The sequence below is a fragment of the Protomyctophum bolini genome, assembly GCF_963924005.1.
Source record: "Protomyctophum bolini genome assembly, chromosome: 3".
Classification (NCBI taxonomy): Eukaryota; Metazoa; Chordata; class Actinopteri; order Myctophiformes; family Myctophidae; genus Protomyctophum; species Protomyctophum bolini.
Genome location: NC_137864.1, coordinates 37,008,768 through 37,029,043, shown reverse-complemented (window position 1 = coordinate 37,029,043; position 20,276 = coordinate 37,008,768). Strand labels below are relative to the sequence as shown.

Sequence of the window (20,276 nt, the reverse complement as noted above, 5' to 3'; positions counted from 1 at the left end):
TTTAATTTGATGTTAGAAATGTAACTTTTATATCATAATGGAGTGTATACAGCCCAGCAATACGATATTGAAGTTCTTCATTGGCAGCAGTAGCAGCACAACAGCTTGTCCAAAATGAATGTTCTACCCCTCCTTTGGTGGGATTATAATCAAGTATAACTCTCTCTCTCCCTTGGAAACGTCTTGCTCAGCCCAGCCCAACCTTGTTTCGTGTGTGCGCACCATTCACTTCCTTCCTCTGTACACTGCATCCACGGAGAGGATCAAAGGGCTAATTTCTGACTTTATGCTGTATTGCGGTTACAATATTAACGCTTCTGAAGAGAAATAACGTTATCGGCGCAATGTAGAAATGGGTGATTTTGCTTCCTGCTTTTTGGGAAAACGGGAAAGTGAAACTGCTTCAGAATTCATTCATACACATAATACAATATTTCAAAGCAAGAAACAAAAACAGAACAGTAACATTTCCTCATCGCGTGACGTAGCACGTAGGCTATTTTAAAAACAGTTGCAGACACTTGGGGGTAAGTCTGTGTCGTATCTAGGATCAATAATTCATACAAATATCTCATGTTTGTGAAGAAAATGTACGCCTATACTCAAGTTCTCAGAGGCCTGTCTTTGATATTTAGAGTCAAGGTGTCGTGGGCCTGTTTACATGCCTTTTGTTTAGATTCAGATCCTGGGTCACACCTAAAGAACAATGGATCAAGGCCTACAGTAATTTACCTTTCCAGGGAGGGGCCAATGCCAGTCTGGAACAATGTGTATTTGTGACTCTGTTTTAAAGCGGTTGGTTTTCAATGTAAACGGGGTCATTCTCTCCGACGGCCTTCGCCGTCGGAGGTGAGCTTATGCTATGCTTCACTGCTGTGCTGTACTCTGAATAAACTACTCATGGAACATCGAATCCTGTCTGCCGTTGCACATTTACTCTCCTGTATGATATAAAATATACCACATCTGCAATCAAAGATTAAATTTGACCGTATGTTATGGGAGAACAGATCTTTAATTTAAGCTGTAGGTCATTCCACGTGGTTGGGACACAAAAGGCTGTTTTCCCCACCTCTGTGTTTATATTTGGGACCTTTAGTGTGAGCCAACGACTGGAGCGTGTCCTATATGTTACAGGGTTCCAATCCAGCAGAGCTTTTAAAAATAAACAGATATCAATGTTTATTTCACCTGTCGGCCAAGGAGGGCCAACCCACTCCTCTGGTGGCACTCTAGTGACATTATTCTGAATGATTCAGTGGCCAATGTGTTAACAATCAAAGAAATTACTGTGTGGAGTTTGCATGTTCTCCCCGTGTCCCCTAGGGTAGGTACCCTCACAAAAAACATGCAGTAATCCTGGTCTCTAAACTGCCTCCCCCTGGCCGGCCGGGGCGCCTGATGGAGGGGAAAGGAACTGGTTGGAATAACGTGTTCCTTCCACGCGCTACGTCCAACCAGGGAAACTCCCCCCTGTCAGGTGTAAAGGAGCAACTTGGACACTCAAGCATGAAGGAAGCATGAGTTAAGTCCGTTGCTCTCCCCAGGTTGGTGGAGGGTGTGTAGAGCCCAGGATCACAGTAGATGATTGACACAGGGGTGAAAAATGGGTTACAAAATCGTGGGATAAAAAATATATTAAAAAAAAAAACAATCAAAGAAATTAACCCTTACCCTATGGCCACCATTAACAATCAATATAAGGCAAACGTTTTCGAATTTCATTATGCTTTAATTAGCAGGTGATGTGTCAAACTAGGGTGTTTTTATTATTCTGAATCGATTCCCAGCATTATTTCTGCACGAAAAACAATCCTTGGGCTAAATTCGGCCATAGCCTCTTGCTCAAATGTGCCCAAATGTGCTGAGCTGACCTCGTCACACTTGTGATGACAGCTATGGCCGTCCCAATGGCGCCCTGGCTAAATCATTCGAACATGCCCTGGGCTACATCTGTGCAAAATGTGGCACTTTTAGACAAATTAGCGCAACATATCCCTATGCTCCTCCACTAACTGGTCTCACTTCCTTCCCATGTTGTCTCAGTAAAGCCCGAACCACACCAAAGGTTCGGGTCGGGACAAAACGGTTTTTAAGGTAAACCTGTCACGATATCTGTCTGTGGTGTACTCTTATTGTGTAGTTGTGTTCCTGGTGTTTCTGGTCTGCCCCATTTGTTGATACCTGCCTTGTCTCACCAGTCTGCATTGTAATTCACCTGTGTCCTGTAACCTGTTTAGTGTCAGCCAATCATGTGTTGATTGTAGTTATGTTGCACCTGTGTCTAGTTAGTCTTTGTGTCTATGTATACCTCCCAGTGTTCAGTGTTCCCTTGTCAGATTATAGTTTGTTGTCACAGTGTCCTGCCGTTGTATATGTCCTGTCTAGTTGTGAATAAATCATCATTCTACTTTATCTGCCTGCCTGCCTGCTCTTGGTTCTGCATTTGGTCCATCACATGTCTCACCGTGACAGTATAATCTGACCAACATGGACCCAGCAGAACTCCAGGGGATTGATGAGGATCTGCAAGTCATTGACAGCTACGTTAATGCAGTTAAAGCAACAACTTGTGTTAAACAGCAAGAGATGGCTCTCAGGTTGGCCTTGAAAGAGACTTTTCAGTTTATGAAAAATAATCCACAGTTTGCACAACTGGTGGATGGAACAGCCAGGCAATTAAGAACTTTGTTAGCATCTTTGCTATCCAAGCCTGAACCTGTCACTCCAGCTTGCCCTGCTTCCCAACCTGCTCCTCAGTCTGCTTCCCTACCTGCTCACCAGCCTGCGATCCAGTCAATCAGGCTGGGGTCTGTAGGCCTTCAGCCTGTCTGTCCTGAACCTACCCCTGTTGACCCTGTGTTCCCTGAGCCAGCAGACGCTGAGACAGCTTCAGCTTTGGATCCATTCATTGGGACTCGCTTGGCCATCTTCAGGGGGAACCGGGTGAGGGGGCGTGGTCGCCATGGCTCTCGACGACGTCAACACTCCTCACTGCCCAGCGTCTCCGAGACGCGGCCACCGCCGCCCAGTGTCGCCGAGTCGCGGCCACCGCCGCCCAGTGTCGCCGAGACGCGGCCACCGCCGCCCAGCGACGCCGAGTCGTGGCCACCGCCGCCCCAGATGCCGTCGCTGGCACACAGCGACACACTGCCAGAGCTCAGCGCCACAGAGGCTCCGCCGCTGCAGCTCGCCTCCTCTGAGGCCCCGCCGCTGCAGCTCGCCTCCACTGAGGCTCCGCCGCTGCAGCTCGCCTCCACTGAGGCTCCGCCGCTGCAGCTCGCCTCCACTGAGGCCCCGCCGCTGCAGCTCGCCTCCACTGAGGCTCCGCCGCTGCAGCAGCTCGCCTCCACTGAGGCTCCGCCGCTGCAGTTCGCCTCCACTGAGGCTCCGCCGCTGCAGCTCACCTCCACTGAGGCTCCGCCGCTGCAGTTCGCCTCCACTGAGGCTCCGCCGCTGCAGCTCGCCTCCACTGAGGCTCCTCCGCTGCAGCTCGCCTCCACTGAGGCTCCGCCGCTGCAGCTCGCCTCCACTGAGGCTCCGCCGCTGCAGTTCGCCTCCACTGAGGCTCCGCCGCTGCAGTTCGCCTCCACTGAGGCTCCGCCGCTGCCCCCCGTTAACTTTGTGCCAGGGGCTTCAGCAACTTTGGGTCCCCAGCCCCCTCGACCCCGCTCTGAACAATGTAATCCTGTGAGTGGTTCTTTTGGTCCGCCGGATAGTCCGTTGGCCACTCTACCTGTCGTTCTGTCTACCTGTGTCCCGGTTTGTATGTCTGCGTGTCTGTCTGCCAGTATGCTTGTGCGTTTGTCTGCTCCCCAGTGTTTTAGTTCCCCTAATCTGTTTTCCCACCTGTTGTGTCAGAGTGCATGTTTGTCTGCCTGTCTGTCCGTTTGTCAGTTTATTTGCTTGTCTTTGGGTTTGTCTCAGTTTGTGTCTGTCTGTTTGTCTGTCTGTTTGTCTGTGTGTCTTCCCACCTGCATTTCTGTATGACTTCTCGTTTTGCCCTGCCTAGATCCAGTCCTCTGTTTTGTTACAACTTGTTTTGAGCTTGTAGATCTGTATTTTTAGTGTTTTTGTCCTGCCAGTCCTATGTTAGTTTTGTGCCCTGTTTCCCTCCTTCCGACTCCCCTCCACCCACCCTACTCAGTATTCGGGAGATTTTTTTTGTTTTTTTTTGGGATGTTTGGAACCCATCCCTTGGGGGGAGGTACTGTCACGATATCTGTCTGTGGTGTACTCTTATTGTGTAGTTGTGTTCCTGGTGTTTCTGGTCTGCCCCATTTGTTGATACCTGCCTTGTCTCACCAGTCTGCATTGTAATTCACCTGTGTCCTGTAACCTGTTTAGTGTCAGCCAATCATGTGTTGATTGTAGTTATGTTGCACCTGTGTCTAGTTAGTCTTTGTGTCTATGTATACCTCCCAGTGTTCAGTGTTCCCTTGTCAGATTATAGTTTGTTGTCACAGTGTCCTGCCGTTGTATATGTCCTGTCTAGTTGTGAATAAATCATCATTCTACTTTATCTGCCTGCCTGCCTGCTCTTGGTTCTGCATTTGGTCCATCACATGTCTCACCGTGACAAAACCACACCAATGCAACACCTTGCAACTCAATGAGTTGCATTGGTGTGGTTTTTTTGTACCCATTGGTGTGGTTATAGGGCTTTAGACTCCCCCTCTCCACAAGGTGGGGTGAGTGCAGCATTATGGTCATTGTAGGAATCCAGCAATCCAGTCAAACCATAGTCAAACACACAGACTACATTATATTTCTGGCCATCGAGTGCAAATTTCAAATTGTGCTATCTACTACAAATACTATTCACATTGAGTGACTGGAGTTTCTTCCAGCGGTGAAATGTCCCTTTAATCCCAAACACAATGTGATGGTGAAAATTAACAGGTGGCAAAACACAGAATTTGTGCTGTTTCTGGCTAGCGACCAGGATCCAAATACGGAATACAGAATAAATTAAGTGAATTCTAACCCTGAAGCCGTCTCATGGCCTGCTGCGTCTCTAAGGAGTCAGAACAGACACAGACAGCAGTAGCTATACACAATGGAATTATGGTACTCCCAGATGGCGCGTGTGAGTGTGTGCGAGCGTGTTTGTGTGTTTATGGACAGGGGCAGTTGTTAATTTGTACTGTATGTGCATCAGACTGACGTAAATCAATGCACTTTTATAGAATGTGCGTGATGTGAGTGTGCGAGTGTGCTTCACTGATTCTGTGAGCCTGGTCGTCTCGTTCCCTTGCCAGTTGCCAAGGGACCCATGAGATTCCAAGAAAGATCAAAAGCAATACAGTCTTCTCTGTTAACACCCCCTGGGGATTAAAGCTGAGATACACAAGAGAAGTTGAGAACTAAGAACAATTTATTTTCAAACCTCTCTCTCAACCTGTACAAAAGTAGGATGGATTATAACAGTGGTTCGCAAACAGTGGTTTTTAGCCTCTGACCCAAAAGAGTGTCTCCCAGGGACCCCAAACTAGTGAATAGCAGATCTACAAGCTCACAATGCCTTGCTTTGCGCCTAAAATGCCTTCTAAATCTTGACCTAAGTTTTCGGAAAAACTTAAAATATAATATATTCAAAAATGACAAAAGTATGTATGTTGCTATATACTGTACATAGCAACAACTATCCCAAACGGGTTCCCGTCTTGAAAGTGAGAGTGCAGACTAGTAAGTAATGCTATCTATCTTTAATGTACTTAATCCATGATTTATAAACTGTGAAATATATGTACAGTATGTGCATACCCAACTACGATTTGATTAATATGGAAATATTTAATGATTTTGGATAAAATGTAAAAACAAAAATAAGTGTGTGTGTGTGTGTGTGTGTGTGTGTGTGTGTGTGTGTGTGTGTGTGCGTGCGTGCGTGTGTGTGCGTGCGTGCGTGCATGCATGTTGAGTATGCGAACAGATTCTGTACAGTAGCACTACTCTCCTGCACTTTCCACTTAACATCTAATGACAGCAGAATGCTAATATCCACCTTAAGCTCTGCAAGCAATGGACTGCAAAGGTGTGTGTGCGCACTGCACACTCGTGCATATATTTCCGTGCACGTGACACGCAGAGCTCAGCCAGCTGGTCTGAAGGTCACAGCTGTCTGAGATGCTGGCTAAGGGTGGCACCGCAAGCTGGCACTGCCCAGCATTACCTCGACCTTTATCCGTAATCTCACCTCCCCCAAAGTCTCTGTCCTGCTCTTCTTATTTGCTCTCTCTCCTTTCCTATTCACTCCCTCCATTCTTCTCCCCCCTGGACTACCTCCTCCACGCATCTTTTGTCTCCCCGATCCTGTTGTTGCTCCCAGACGTCTCTCTCCTTGCTGTGCTTTCTATAGATCTCTCCTAGCCTGGGTAAACCCACTCCCCCTGGCGAGGGGGGAGGGGTTTACCCAGGCTAGATCTCTCCTATACCTCGACCGCTGTCTCAACATCACCTTCTAGCTCTCGGCAGCGCTCTGACTCTACTTCATCATTCAAAGGTCAGTCTAGTCTGTACTAGTCTCCAGGGGGGACGATATGCAGCGGTGGAAGAGTTACTCAGATTTATTTTTCACTTTAAAGTAAAAGTAGCATTGCCACATTATTTAAAGAAAATCACACCCGTGTGAACTGAGTGGTGCAGCTCCCCCCCCCCCCCCCACCTCTCTCTCTCTCGCTTGCAGCACTATACCTCTCTCTGTTTCTGGCGCCCCCTACTGGTACCCTATAGTCATATACTCGTGCTCATGGCCACATACGTAGGTAGCCACATACTGTAGGCGCATAGATAGGCACGGACATTGCTGGTTGTAGGAGTGGTTGCAGTAACTAGTATTAAACTAAAGTACAGGATTTGCCTATAGTGGAGTGGAAGTTTGCGGTATAAAAAATGGAAATACTCAAGTGATGTAAATGTACCTCAAAGCTAGTTACATTCTCACAGAGAACAAGAGACATTGCATGGACTCACACACACAGCAACATGTAAGCCATCATTATTCATGCATGTGAGCTACTGTAAATACAGAATACACTACTACTCACACAAGCGGCAATAAAGGCAGAGCTTGATGATTTTTCCTGTTATTGATCAAAACTCGCCCCCCCCCCCCCCCAGTCAAAATATAAGACTTTTCATTCAGTTCTTGAAGCCTCCTAGCTGTCTTTTGTCTTTTTCCAAGAGCGCAGCGACCTGATTTACACAGAATGTAAAGTTCCTCGAGTTGCTGTGTAACGACTCAATGTTCAAACCGAGTCCTTTGTTTGGGTTGGTAATTGGTTGAAAAAACCCAGACACAAAACGAAAACCATAGATGGCTGATTCTCTACACATGGATGGCGACATTTAAAACAGCACACATGCTTGCCAGCGTGCTTAATGAATTCTGAGGGCGGTGAGATCAAATTAATATTTGAGGTGGGCTTACGCTAGGATTCATACTCTATTGTACGACCGCATCACTTGCGAGAGCACGGCTGCGTGACAAAGAGCTTTACTGCTTGAAGCACTCATATTATGGTAGGCCTACATGGAATTTGTTCTGGATTGAACCGCTCAGATTGTATGAGCTATGGGAATACTGAAAGGTCAGAATAAAACGGTCAGATATGCTAAAGGTCAGGACTGAACTGCATGCGCCACTGTATCGCTGCAGTGTAGATTTTGACCGACACCATTTTATTAATTAACAACATTTTCAGTATACCATATAAGACTACGTTTTTTCCAATGGAAATATCCTAAAAAACTGGATCGTATTATAATCGGGGACTAGACCATTTGTGACTAAATTTGACTGAGGGGCTGCCATTGGATTTTTTTTAATTTTCGTTTTTTCATGTCATATGAAAGCAGGGAATCATAGCTTTAAATTGACATATTGGTGGTTCAGTTTGACCCACCAGCAGAAAACAGCGAGTTGAGAAAACAGGCTTGAAAGGTTCACTTCTGTGGTCTCTAACATTACACCTACAGCTACATGTTACATGTACGGGTGTGTAACTCTGAGTGTACAAATGGAATGGTTCCATTTGTACACTCTTGAACAAAACAAAGTTTGAGTGTGGTGGGCGGTGACGTCACAGAGTGCGTTCAGTGTGCCTTATTTACGAAGGACCACAGCTATGACGCATTCACACCGCCGACACCGGACAACCCCAGCTTCAGGGTAGGGTCGCTCAGTGCAGGCACTTGACACACCCGGTGCGCAGCGCACTAGATTTTCGAACGCACTGAGTGCACTGAATAAACGAACGACAAGAGAGCACACCAGTGCATTCAGTGCGCATTTCCGAACGCACCCTAAATGGAACAGAGCCTTAATTAGTATCATCGGTAACACCTGTGAAAGTAGGGAAGCGGACGGAAGAAGGAAGAGTTATTCTGTATGCATATAGAGCTGACTATATATTTTATATGATTGCAGAACCGTGTGGACTGGGTGATACACATTCAGGAACACATTAAACCCATTCAGGACGGGAACCCCTTTTGGTGTTTTAACCCATTTAGACCTGAGGACGATTCTACAAAATGAATGTCTTCTAAATCCTGACAGTTTTCTGAAAAGCCCATGTTTCTAAGTCAGTAATTCTCAAACACTTTCTCTGTGAAAGCATGTATTCAAAGATTTACGCAACGTTTTCACGATTTACAAGTTCGTAGCGCAGCACTCAGTGCCGTGCTATGAGCTTGTAGATCTGCTATTTTCTTTTGAAAAATTGTGAGAATATGGTAGTGGGCTAGTATTATTATTCATCTTTTCCTATTTGGATCTGTATCCACTGGCACTGCCTAGTTTGTCCATCTGTACCTGCATAGATTGATTGCTCATGCCTGCCTGAGGCCTGTCATCATGTGCTTGTTTCTAGAATGTGGCAGATTTGTTTTTCTTCACACGAGAAACTTTGTCTTTGTTTATGATTAAATATAAATGAGAAGCCTCTCTGAGAGTATCTAAATGTTAGCCTCACAATGCCAAACGTCTATTGCAAAGTTTTTTGTAAAGAAAGGAAGTCAGCAGTTCCTAGAGGAGCTAGCCTACTGTAGGCCTACAACAGTTGTATCCTGAGGACTTCAGCTTTACTGGGCAACTCCACAACAACATCCGCCCTTGATTATGGATTACTACGTGTTTGATTGAAGACATCAAAGGTCAGAATTTAATTGTAATTTATGCTGAATTCATTTTCATTGATTGTACTCATGTTGTCTGCTGCAATGCTATGGGTTGCTATCTGGCTAATTTGTCATTTGGAAGTAAGTTGAAAGAAGCTAGCTGTTGTTACACTCTGCAGTCTTCAATACTCAACACTAATACTTCAATACTATATAGTAGGCTGTCTGGTAGAGTTGTGCATGCTGTTGTTTTATAGTTGTTGTGGAGCGCTCCTATGTCCAGCTTTGAGGGTTTGTGTAAACACAAACATTGTGCTAACACAAACATTGAATGCCATTGACAATAGATGGCCAGCTTTGAATGTTTGTGTAAACACAAACATTGTGTAAACACAAACATTGTTGACGAAGGTGTGATTTTTTGTTTACATTTGGGAATGTGATGTGATGAAGTGTCTTGTAGCAGCCTGACATTACACCTGTCAATCTCTAAGACACCTGACTTAATATTTTTGTAGGAAATTGAAGGCAAACAGGGCAGTATTGAAGGCAGTATTAATTAATTAAGAATTAGTATTAATTAATTAATTCCAACAGTGTGCCCAAGCAGATTTTCCCAGGCCACGGTAATAATTTATTCCTGCATACGCCACTGCTCGTCTCCATCATCAAAGTTGCCCACGTACCGCTGCTGTGTGCCATTATCAAAGAGAATGGCCAGCAACACCTACTGTGTTCGCAGCCACCTCTTACCAACCACACGCTTCTTTTGGCAGGGCAGTTCCTCGTTTACACTATTACTGTAAAGCAGTCGTGGGCAACTGGCGCCCCGGGGGCCACATGTGGCCCCCACCTTCACTTAATGCGGCCTGCAGGTTAATATCAGAATACTGATATACTTTAGCTACATGTTTGGGCATTTATTTCATATTTACATTTACACGATTTCAGCTCTGACATTTATTTCAGAGATGCTCTAGTATGTGAAGAATCTGCCTGTGCTATAAACTCATAAAAAAATAAAATAAAGTTTTCCTCCTCTGGTGAAAAGCTGGAATTTGCGCTATGGCAGGCTCTCAGTCAAATCTGGTCACATTTGACATTCAGTCTTGAAAAATGGTCGTCATATAATGAAAGTGGTCTTCGGCACAATACGGTTCATTTACTGTAGTATTAGTTTTAGTCATAGCTTAGATTTTATTTAGGTTTTATTTAGTTTTAAATCAATCAAGAACAGGTTCCAACTGCAGGAGGAAGAGGAGAATGCTATATGAATGGCAATAGGTGTCACATGGACGGACCACATCAGAAATGTGGACCTCTATGGGGGACCTACCACGGGTCACGGACAAAGTCTGAGAGAGAAGGATGAGGCTGGCAGCTATAGGCACTGCGTCAGGCACCCATAATTTGAGGCAAGTAAATTGACCCTGCGGCACGACAGCTTGGCTGACAACACTGAAGAGCTCAAGAACCTGATGTTGGAATAGAAATTGTGGAGGGCAGCGATCCATGAATCCCGATTTTTCGTTAGTGAAATGAGGTAGTCGACAGTGTTGCTAGTAGTCAGTCACTACACACATGCACTACACCAACATGACAGCACACTCATGCTCACAGGCATCGATGCACACATTGCGCGGCTTGCTCTGCACACCAGCCGGTGTCAGTACAAAAGGGCAAGTAAACTTTTCAAGGCACACTACTTGGGATCTTGAATATTTTGTGTAACATTTACAATTTTTGAATTGAATTGACCTCTGTGTTGTGAAATTAGTGCTCACAAAGTGCTGATGTGGTAAATTAAAGATGAGTCAGTTTGCACAAAATCCCATGCAAGGCTCACCTGGACATACCGTACTGTACTTTCTGTCTCACTCACGTGCGCACGCACACACACACGCACGAAAATTAGTGCTCACAAAGTGCTGATGTGGTAAATTAAAGATGAGTCAGTTTGCACCAAATCCCAAGGCTCACCTGGACATATTGTACTTTCTCTCTCTCTCGCACTCGTACGTATGTACGCACGCGTATGCATGCACGCGTATGCATGCATGCGTATGCATGCACACACACACACACACACGCATACACCTCGTCTATCCTTGTCCTCGTTTCTGCCACGGGCATTTAAAGAAATCATCATTCTTTCTCTCCTCTGTTTACTCAGACCTCCCTCTCTGCTCCGCCTCCCTCTGTTGTTTTTGTTTGATTTATTTCATTTTCTGAGTAAACACCAAACCCCACCCAATCAAAATGAGAACCAGAGATGGTAGACTGAATTGAATCAACACAGCTACCCTATTGGAATTCTAAAGACAGTGAACTGGAGCAGAATGTTCAAGTTGGTATAGTAGAATGGAGGGTTTTGGCAGGGGAGCGAGGTTATAGCAATAGGCCAAGGGCCCTGCAGTCAATTCAAATTGGACATGTTTTCCACTTCAGTGAAGGCTCGTAGTTTGTTGAAACTGTTGAGCCCCATATGAGGGTGGCTGAAGGTTAAAATTGTGTCAATGTAAAGCTGAATAACTGAGACGTACTGTAAACTAACACACACACACCCACACGCACACAAGCTTAAATTTGCAGGCACGCACGCGCACGCACACATGCACACACACACACACACACGCACGCACGCACACACACACACACACACACACACACACACACACACACACACACACACACACACACACAAAATTTCAATTTTACTTGAATCCCTAATGTTTTACTTGCATCACCAGTTGTCAGATTTTGTACGCCTTGGCAAACTCTTGGAAAAAACCCTGAACCTGCAAGATAGCGGTATCATCTGGTAACGTAATGGCCCGCTATAACAGCTGAGGACGTACGATAGAGAATAACAAATCCCCTCAATACGCTGTATGGAAAGACGACATCAATCACTGCAGCGACAGAGGGCTATTTCTAACCTTGTTAGTGTATTTTAGGGAGAGATTTGAGGACAGAGAGATGCGTTGGAACCAGGATGACGCGAGTGCCGAAACTGAGCCCACTCAATTTAACTCAACATTTCTGACGTTAACAAAATACCAACACCCCCTAGTGCATTAGGGGCACAACTTAAGAGTCAAGAAATGTATATTGCTGTGAAGAAGACTTAATAAAACCTATTTGTTTTGTCACTGAACGCTCACCGTACCATTCAGGAAGCAACGCGTAGTTCCGATGCTCCACATTATCCCTTAGCCACCTTCCATCAATCGCTTCCTGTCATCCGCCCTCCCTGTCTTTCTTTCATCTTCCGCTCTTCCTTCTGGCGCTGGTAGAACTCTTGTCATCGTCTCATCATCACTCCTTCCCTTCCAACCTCCTGTTATCACCTCGGTCCCTTTCTCTTCCACTATGTTCCCTCGTTTCTTCCAACAGCGCTGCCATAAGTTGGCATTGTATTTCTGTACAGTATATACTGTGTGTATGTGTATATATGAATGTGAGTGTGTGTGTGTGTGTGTGTGTGTGTGTGTGCGTGTGCGTGCGTATGTGTAGCAGAGTGGCTCAGAGCCTCTGCCTGATGGCCTCAAAAGTCTAATATCTCCCCCAGTCCAGGGGGATATCCCTTTGGTCTAGTGGTTAAGATGTTGGACTTTCACGCGGGAGACCAGAGTTCGAATCCCGGGCGTTGTACAGTATGTATGTATAGCAGAATGGCTCACAACCTTAGCCTGATAGCCTAAATGTCTAATATCTCCCCTGAATGATAAGGACTTCCCTTTGGATTAGTGGTTAAGATGTTGGTCTGTCTGTCTGTCCGTCCTTGCTCCTCTCACCTTCTTCTGGTCCCTCCATCTCTGCTGCAGCGTGGCGTCCAGGCGGTTGGCAGCCGTGGCCCACTGTCCAGACAGCCGCCGGATGCGACGCTTCATGAAGCTGAGGGACTCCTTGCCCGCTCCCACCTGGTCCAGCAGCACAGACAGGTCTGTACGGAACGCAGCCTGGACGGGGAAGAGAGAGACAGGCAGTAAGTAGGAAGAGAGAGACAGGCAGTAAGTAGGAAGAGAGAGACAGGCAGTAAGTAGGAAGAGAGAGACAGGCAGTAAGTAGGAAGAGAGACAGGCAGTAAGTAGGAAGAGAGAGACAGGCAGTAAGTAGGAAGAGAGAGACAGGCAGTAAGTAGGAAGAGAGACAGGCAGTAAGTAGGAAGGAAGAGAGAGACAGACAAAACAAGTCCCATCTTACAAATATCTGGGGGTGATGATAGACACCACCTTATCATGGTCATCGCATATTAATATTTGTAAGAGGATACAGCAGCGTATGTACTCCCTACACCGACTTAGATCGTTTGGTGCTAGCAGTCAGATCTTGTCTCTTTTCTATACGTCTGTTGTTCAAACTGTGATGTTGTACTGTAACACAGCCTTGTTTAACGGCATATCAATAGTAGATAAGAAAAAACTGTACAGCCAAATTAAGATCTGCGCTAAAATTGTTGGTAGGCCAGTTGAGGTTGTGTGTGATATGTTCTCGTTTCCTGATTGTTTCTGTGATTTTTGTCCTGTAATGTCTACCATTTTGTAATGTACATTGTGGCAAACCAGGGGAAACAGCCAGGCCATTCCCCACTAGCCTGGGCACCATTTCATTTAGGGTATATGATCCTGTCGGGAGCGGATGATATCGTTACGTCATGTTTTGTAGTCGACAGGCAGGAACAACAAGCGTCAACTTCCTTTTCCCTCAAACCGATTTTTCTCAATAAAAGCTACAGGCTACGAGAGAGGGAACAGAGACCAGGCTCTGGCAATTGGCGTGCGTGCGTGCGTGACGGTGCGTGTTTCAGTGCATGCGTATGTGTTTGTCATTTGTGATGATTCTGTCAATATTATGAAGCAAAAGTCATCCAGCAAGTAGTATACAAGTATCAAGTATACTGCAGCTGATGCAACATTCAACCCCAATATGCAACGTTTTGCATGTCTACTTTTGAAAAAGTCTCAAGCGACCCTCGGTAGATCTTGGAATCTCATTAGCTAGTAGCTACTATTAAATAAGTACAGTATACCAGACACTATTACTGTCAGTCTGTCACGTCAGCCATTCCATGGTTTCTCTTTTGAAAGTCAGTTCTGAACTAACAAGTTCTCTCTCCCATCTTTGAAGAATACAAACATGAAAATGAGACCAATTCTCTCTCTCTCTCTCTCTCTCTCTCTCTGGACTTGTCTATCTGTAAAGTTTATTTAAAATATTGGTGATCCTTGACATGAAAATGCTTGAGAACCACTACTCTAAAACAACATGGACAATGATGTTTGACAGTCAGCACTATATTTGCTTTTACTTATTTTCTGACTTTTTTGGATTTTCTGACTTGATCTGGCCTGTTAACATTTTCATAGACCTGGTTGCTTGTTTCTCTCTCGGTCACGAAATGTGGTAACCCTGGTCAAAGCCATGTATGTTGTGATAATATTGTGATGCATGGATGGTGGTTTATTAGCTTAGCACACAACAGCTTGATGCAACATGATGCAGCAGGGCAGCAGGCTGCTGCCTGGATATGGATATGGACTTATGGCTCCATCGCTGCCTCTTTCTTTTCTAGTAGAACTTTTTGTTGGCGTTGCTGTTTAACGTCCCTCTCACAGACTACACAGGGAGTCAGGGACGAGTGCACTGCCACCATGCAGTCGCACTGCTCCACCTCCTCTCTCACAGTCACACACACACGTGCGCGCGCACACACACACGCACACAAGGCCCGCCTCCTGGCTGCTGCAGATCCAGCTCCCAGACCCAACTTTGAGAGTAGATTATATATGCCAACCACCGTCTGATATATATATATATATATATATATATATATGGCATCTCCCTTAGAGATAGGGTGAGAAGTTCAGTCACACGAGAGAGACTGAGTAGAATCGCTGCTTCTTCGCTTGGAAAGGAGCCAGGTTAGGTTGTTCGAGCATCTGTTTAGGATGCCTCTCGAGGTGCGTGCGTGCGACTCTTTGATACAGAGACAGTCATGTGTAGAGAGAGAGTATACACCCATACTGTATATCAGTATACAGTACAGTGCATGCGTGTATACAGTATTATGTATAAGGCGCACGCACGCAGAAAAATAATACTATTCCCTCCCTGAATGCTTTCATCTTCTTCTTCCACAAACCATCAGTCTAAAGGGTTCACTCAAGCTCTAAACACATGCATGTATTGTGTAGTGCATTATGTCCTAGTTCTATTTATAGAGTGTAGTGCATTATGGTCGCAAATACTGTAAGTAAAAGGCTGACCTAGCTAGTGTATGCACAGCAGAAAAGAATGGCCTGGATTACCATGCTCAAGGGAGTGCTATACTTTAACTGGAACCAATGGAACCAGCTCAGTAAGAGAAGAGATGATCCCCTCTCACTAAACACAGTTAAAGGGTCTGGTTTATTTGACAGATGTTTTGGCCCATTAGAGTTTCATACTTTCAATAGTGCCAGAAACGAAGAGACACATGAACTCATGCACAAGGGAGTGGAACAATTATATTACACAATTATGTGTGCACAAAGCAGGTGCGCACACAGTGTGTTTGTGGTTTTGACTGTTTTACTCTTCTTTCTCTTCTCTTGAGTCTGATTTATAGCCTACTTAGCTATGCACAAATCTCGCACATTGTGAGCTTGTGTACATAATGCCATTTTTGGTGTGCGAGACCTACTGTAAATCAAGCCATATAGAACGGCTGTTGTCGTTTGTATTCCCCATACATACCTGTCGTTTGGCAACGTGGGTCTGCAGTGTGTGCTGGGTGGGGGGACTGCTGTGGTTCCTCCAGGCCAGTGGGGGGCAGAACCACTCCACCTCACTCAAATAGACCAGGAAGGAGCAGTCGGAGCCGTCTACGCCGTAGAAGGCATAACAGGGGTCTGACGTCCAACGTGCGCGCATCCACTATGGGGTTCACGCACAGAGCATAACGTTACAAAGTTTTCTAAATCGTGAGTGTAATTCACATGCATAGTGGGTTAGGGAAGGCATGATTAAACTCACGTCTACTTTCCCAGGGCAATCTGGGAAGCGAGGGTCCCTGGGAACATCACATTGACTCGACGTTCCATCTCTCACTGCTGGGGAAACAGACGGTGCAGCTATGCGTTCATTACTGAAACATTACATCATTTATTTTGTATCATCCTGTACTCACAGGTCTCCATTATTATTCTATTGTCTTGGGATCCGCGCTTATTCTAAAAAAACACATCTAAAACTGTGATTAGGGAATCCACCGAAAGATGAGTCATAAATTATTAACCTATAGCAAAAGAACACAATGTAAGCTGCTTGTAAGGTTTTTCATTTCTATTAATAATCTTCTCCACCTGACTGATCCAGACCAATGTTTTCACACCCGAATGCTGGTTTTCAGATGCCCTTCAGAACTACTCTGTGAGGTTACAGTACAACTGACGTTCACATATAACAGTACTTATTTATACGTCTTTGCATATTTTATAGAAAGCCAGTCTTTTACCTCGCTGCATCAGCATTATCAGCGTACGTACTAGTATGTAATGTATCGTTGAAGCCGATTTATAACAGCATGCCATGTCTCAGTGGTTGAAAGAGTAACTAAGTACATTTGAGGTATTTGTACTTTACTTGAGTGTTTCCCATTTCCAATACTTCAAATACTACTCCACTAACATCTTGGATCCAAATATTGTAATTTTACTCCACATTAACCACTTCAGCCCTATATATTTTGGCCATTTCAAAATAGTCGATCTACAAGCTCACAATGCGTCTTGACGCATATTTTGAGCTTGTATAGACTTTTATACATTTGAAAAGTACTTTCCAAGTACACTTCAACACTAACTCTGGGGGAGCCCGGTTTCGAACTGGTATTTTAAGTACATTTCCATGCCAATCCTTTTTGGTACTTTTACTCAACATTTTGATTCCGGTCTCTTATTGTAACAGTAGTATTTTATTGTAACTGCATTGCAGTATTGATGCTTTTACCTATAAGTAAAACATGTGAGTATAGTAGTTCCACCACTGGTCCCCCATGTAGCATCCCACCCTGTCTGCTTTAACATAGTAGTTCCACCACTGGTCCCCCATGCAGCATCCCACCCTGTCTGCTTTAACATAGTAGTTCCACCACTGGTCCCCCATGTAGCATCCCAACCTGTCTGCTTTAACATAGTAGTTCCACCACTGGTCCCCCATGTAGCATCCCACCCTGTCAGCTTTAACATAGTAGTTCCACCACTGGTCCCCCATGCAGCATCCCACCCTGTCTGCTTTAACATAGTAGTTCCACCACTGGTCCCCCATGCAGCATCCCACCCTGTCTGCTTTAACATGTGAGTATAGTAGTTCCACCACTGGTCCCCCATGTAGCATCCCACCCTGTCTGCTTTAACATAGTAGTTCCACCACTGGTCCCCCATGCAGCATCCCACCCTGTCTGCTTTAACATAGTAGTTCCACCACTGGTCCCCCATGCAGCATCCCACCCTGTCTGCTTTAACATAGTAGTTCCACCACTGGTCCCCCATGTAGCATCCCAACCTGTCTGCTTTAACATAGTAGTTCCACCACTTGTCCCCCATGTAGCATCCCACCCTGTCTGCTTTAACATGTGAGTATAGTAGTTCCACCACTGGTCCCCCATGTAGCATCCCAACCTGTCTGCTTTAACATAGTAGTTCCACCACTGGTCCCCCATGTAGCATCCCACCCTGTCTGCTTTAACATGTGAGTATAGTAGTTCCACCACTGGTCCCCCATGCAGCATCCCACCCTGTCTGCTTTAACATGTGAGTATAGTAGTTCCACCACTGGTCCCCCATGTAGCATCCCACCCTGTCTGCTTTAACATGTGAGTATAGTAGTTCCACCACTGGTCCCCCATGCAGCATCCCACCCTGTCTGCTTTAACATAGTAGTTCCACCACTGGTCCCCCATGTAGCATCCCACCCTGTCTGCTTTAACATGTGAGTATAGTAGTTCCACCACTGGTCCCCCATGCAGCATCCCACCCTGTCTGCTTTAACATGTGAGTATAGTTGTTCCACCACTGGTCCCCCATGCAGCATCCCACCCTGTCTGCTTTAACATGTGAGTATAGTAGTTCCACCACTGGTCCCCCATGTAGCATCCCACCCTGTCTGCTTTAACATAGTAGTTCCACCACTGGTCCCCCATGTAGCATCCCACCCTGTCTGCTTTAACATGTGAGTATAGTAGTTCCACCACTGGTCCCCCATGCAGCATCCCACCCTGTCTGCTTTAACATAGTAGTTCCACCACTGGTCCCCCATGTAGCATCCCAACCTGTCTGCTTTAACATAGTAGTTCCACCACTTGTCCCCCATGTAGCATCCCACCCTGTCTGCTTTAACATAGTAGTTCCACCACTGGTCCCCCATGTAGCATCCCACCCTGTCTGCTTTAACATAGTAGTTCCACCACTGGTCCCCCATGTAGCATCCCACCCTGTCTGCTTTAACATGTGAGTATAGTAGTTCCACCACTGGTCCCCCATGCAGCATCCCACCCTGTCTGCTTTAACATAGTAGTTCCACCACTGGTCCCCCATGTAGCATCCCAACCTGTCTGCTTTAACATAGTAGTTCCACCACTGGTCCCCCATGTAGCATCCCACCCTGTCTGCTTTAACATAGTAGTTCCACCACTGGTCCCCCATGTAGCATCCCACCCTGTCTGCTTTAACATAGTAGTTCCACCACTGGTCCCCCATGCAGCATCCCACCCTGTCTGCTTTAACATAGTAGTTCCACCACTGGTCCCCCATGTAGCATCCCACCCTGTCTGCTTTAACATAGTAGTTCCACCACTGGTCCCCCATGTAGCATCCCAACCTGTCTGCTTTAACATAGTAGTTCCACCACTGGTCCCCCATGTAGCATCCCACCCTGTCTGCTTTAACATGTGAGTATAGTTGTTCCACCACTGGTCCCCCATGCAGCATCCCACCCTGTCTGCTTTAACATGTGAGTATAGTAGTTCCACCACTGGTCCCCCATGCAGCATCCCACCCTGTCTGCTTTAACATGTGAGTATAGTAGTTCCACCACTGGTCCCCCATGCAGCATCCCACCCTGTCTGCTTTAACATGTGAGTATAGTTGTTCCACCACTGGTCCCCCATGCAGCATCCCACCCTGTCTGCTTTAACATGTGAGTATAGTAGTTCCACCACTGGTCCCCCATGCAGCATCCCACCCTGTCTGCTTTAACATGTGAGTATAGTAGTTCCACCACTGCTCCCCCATGCAGCATCCCACCCTGTCTGCTTTAACATGTGAGTATAGTTGTTCCACCACTGGTCCCCCATGCAGCATCCCACCCTGTCTGCTTTAACATAGTAGTTCCACCACTGGTCCCCTATAGTTACTGTAATCCTGTGAGATTTGGCAGAAGAGTCAGAGAGATGCAGATGGGGTGATATGCATTGCATGCATCTGTACAGAGTACAGAAACAAGGAGCAATGTGTGTGGCCTAAACCATATCACGCTGCGAGTTTATTCCTATCACCAGTTTTTTGTCACCTTCACGTTTATTTCCATTTATGTAAGGTTAACTTAAACCTGCACATTTCAGAATCAGAATCAGCTGTGTTGTCATATTCGTTTTTGTGCATAGTTCCAATCGTGTTATTTTTTCCAAGAAAGGGGGTTTATATGCATGTCAGACTGGGGGGGACCTTGAAATTAAACGGGTTGAGAATCACTGCTAGAGCCGTAAAAAAATCTTCTCTTACGGGGGTCCCTGACATATCTTTTCAAATGGGGGTCTGCGGGCTAATTAGGGTTAATTTGGGGGTCCTTGACATGGAAAGGCCGGGTTGAAAAATACTGCCCTAGAAAGTAGACGCTCCAGTGAATTGGTAGTATTATTGGTATTATGTAGCCTATAGAAGCCATTTGCTATGAGATATGCTATTTTTATTTATGGAGCACCAATAAACCATTTGAAAATAGAATATTTAAATTTCAAATACTGTCTCAGCAGAAATTTGTAAATGTATACACAACCCTTGGTTTTATGCATGCGTCGAGTCCATTCATTGGAGCACAGCTGACAGCAAATCAGACTAGTTAGGGAGGGAAACTCATAACTGGGATTGAGCATTTGGTTTATATTTATTTAA

At 45.6% G+C, this 20,276-nt stretch overlaps 1 protein-coding gene across 1 annotated transcript in view; it reads right to left on the bottom strand.

Annotated features, from left to right (window-relative positions):
• Positions 1-20,276, bottom strand: part of LOC308312601 (alpha-1,6-mannosylglycoprotein 6-beta-N-acetylglucosaminyltransferase B-like) — a gene marked incomplete at its 5' end in the record, with an annotated part of 137,918 nt that overhangs the window by 51,434 nt on the left and 66,208 nt on the right. The window contains 3 exon segments of the mRNA XM_080759265.1: positions 12,921-13,085; positions 15,862-16,041; positions 16,141-16,217. Of these exon segments, the coding sequence (XP_080615391.1) occupies positions 12,921-13,085; positions 15,862-16,041; positions 16,141-16,217 (422 nt within the window).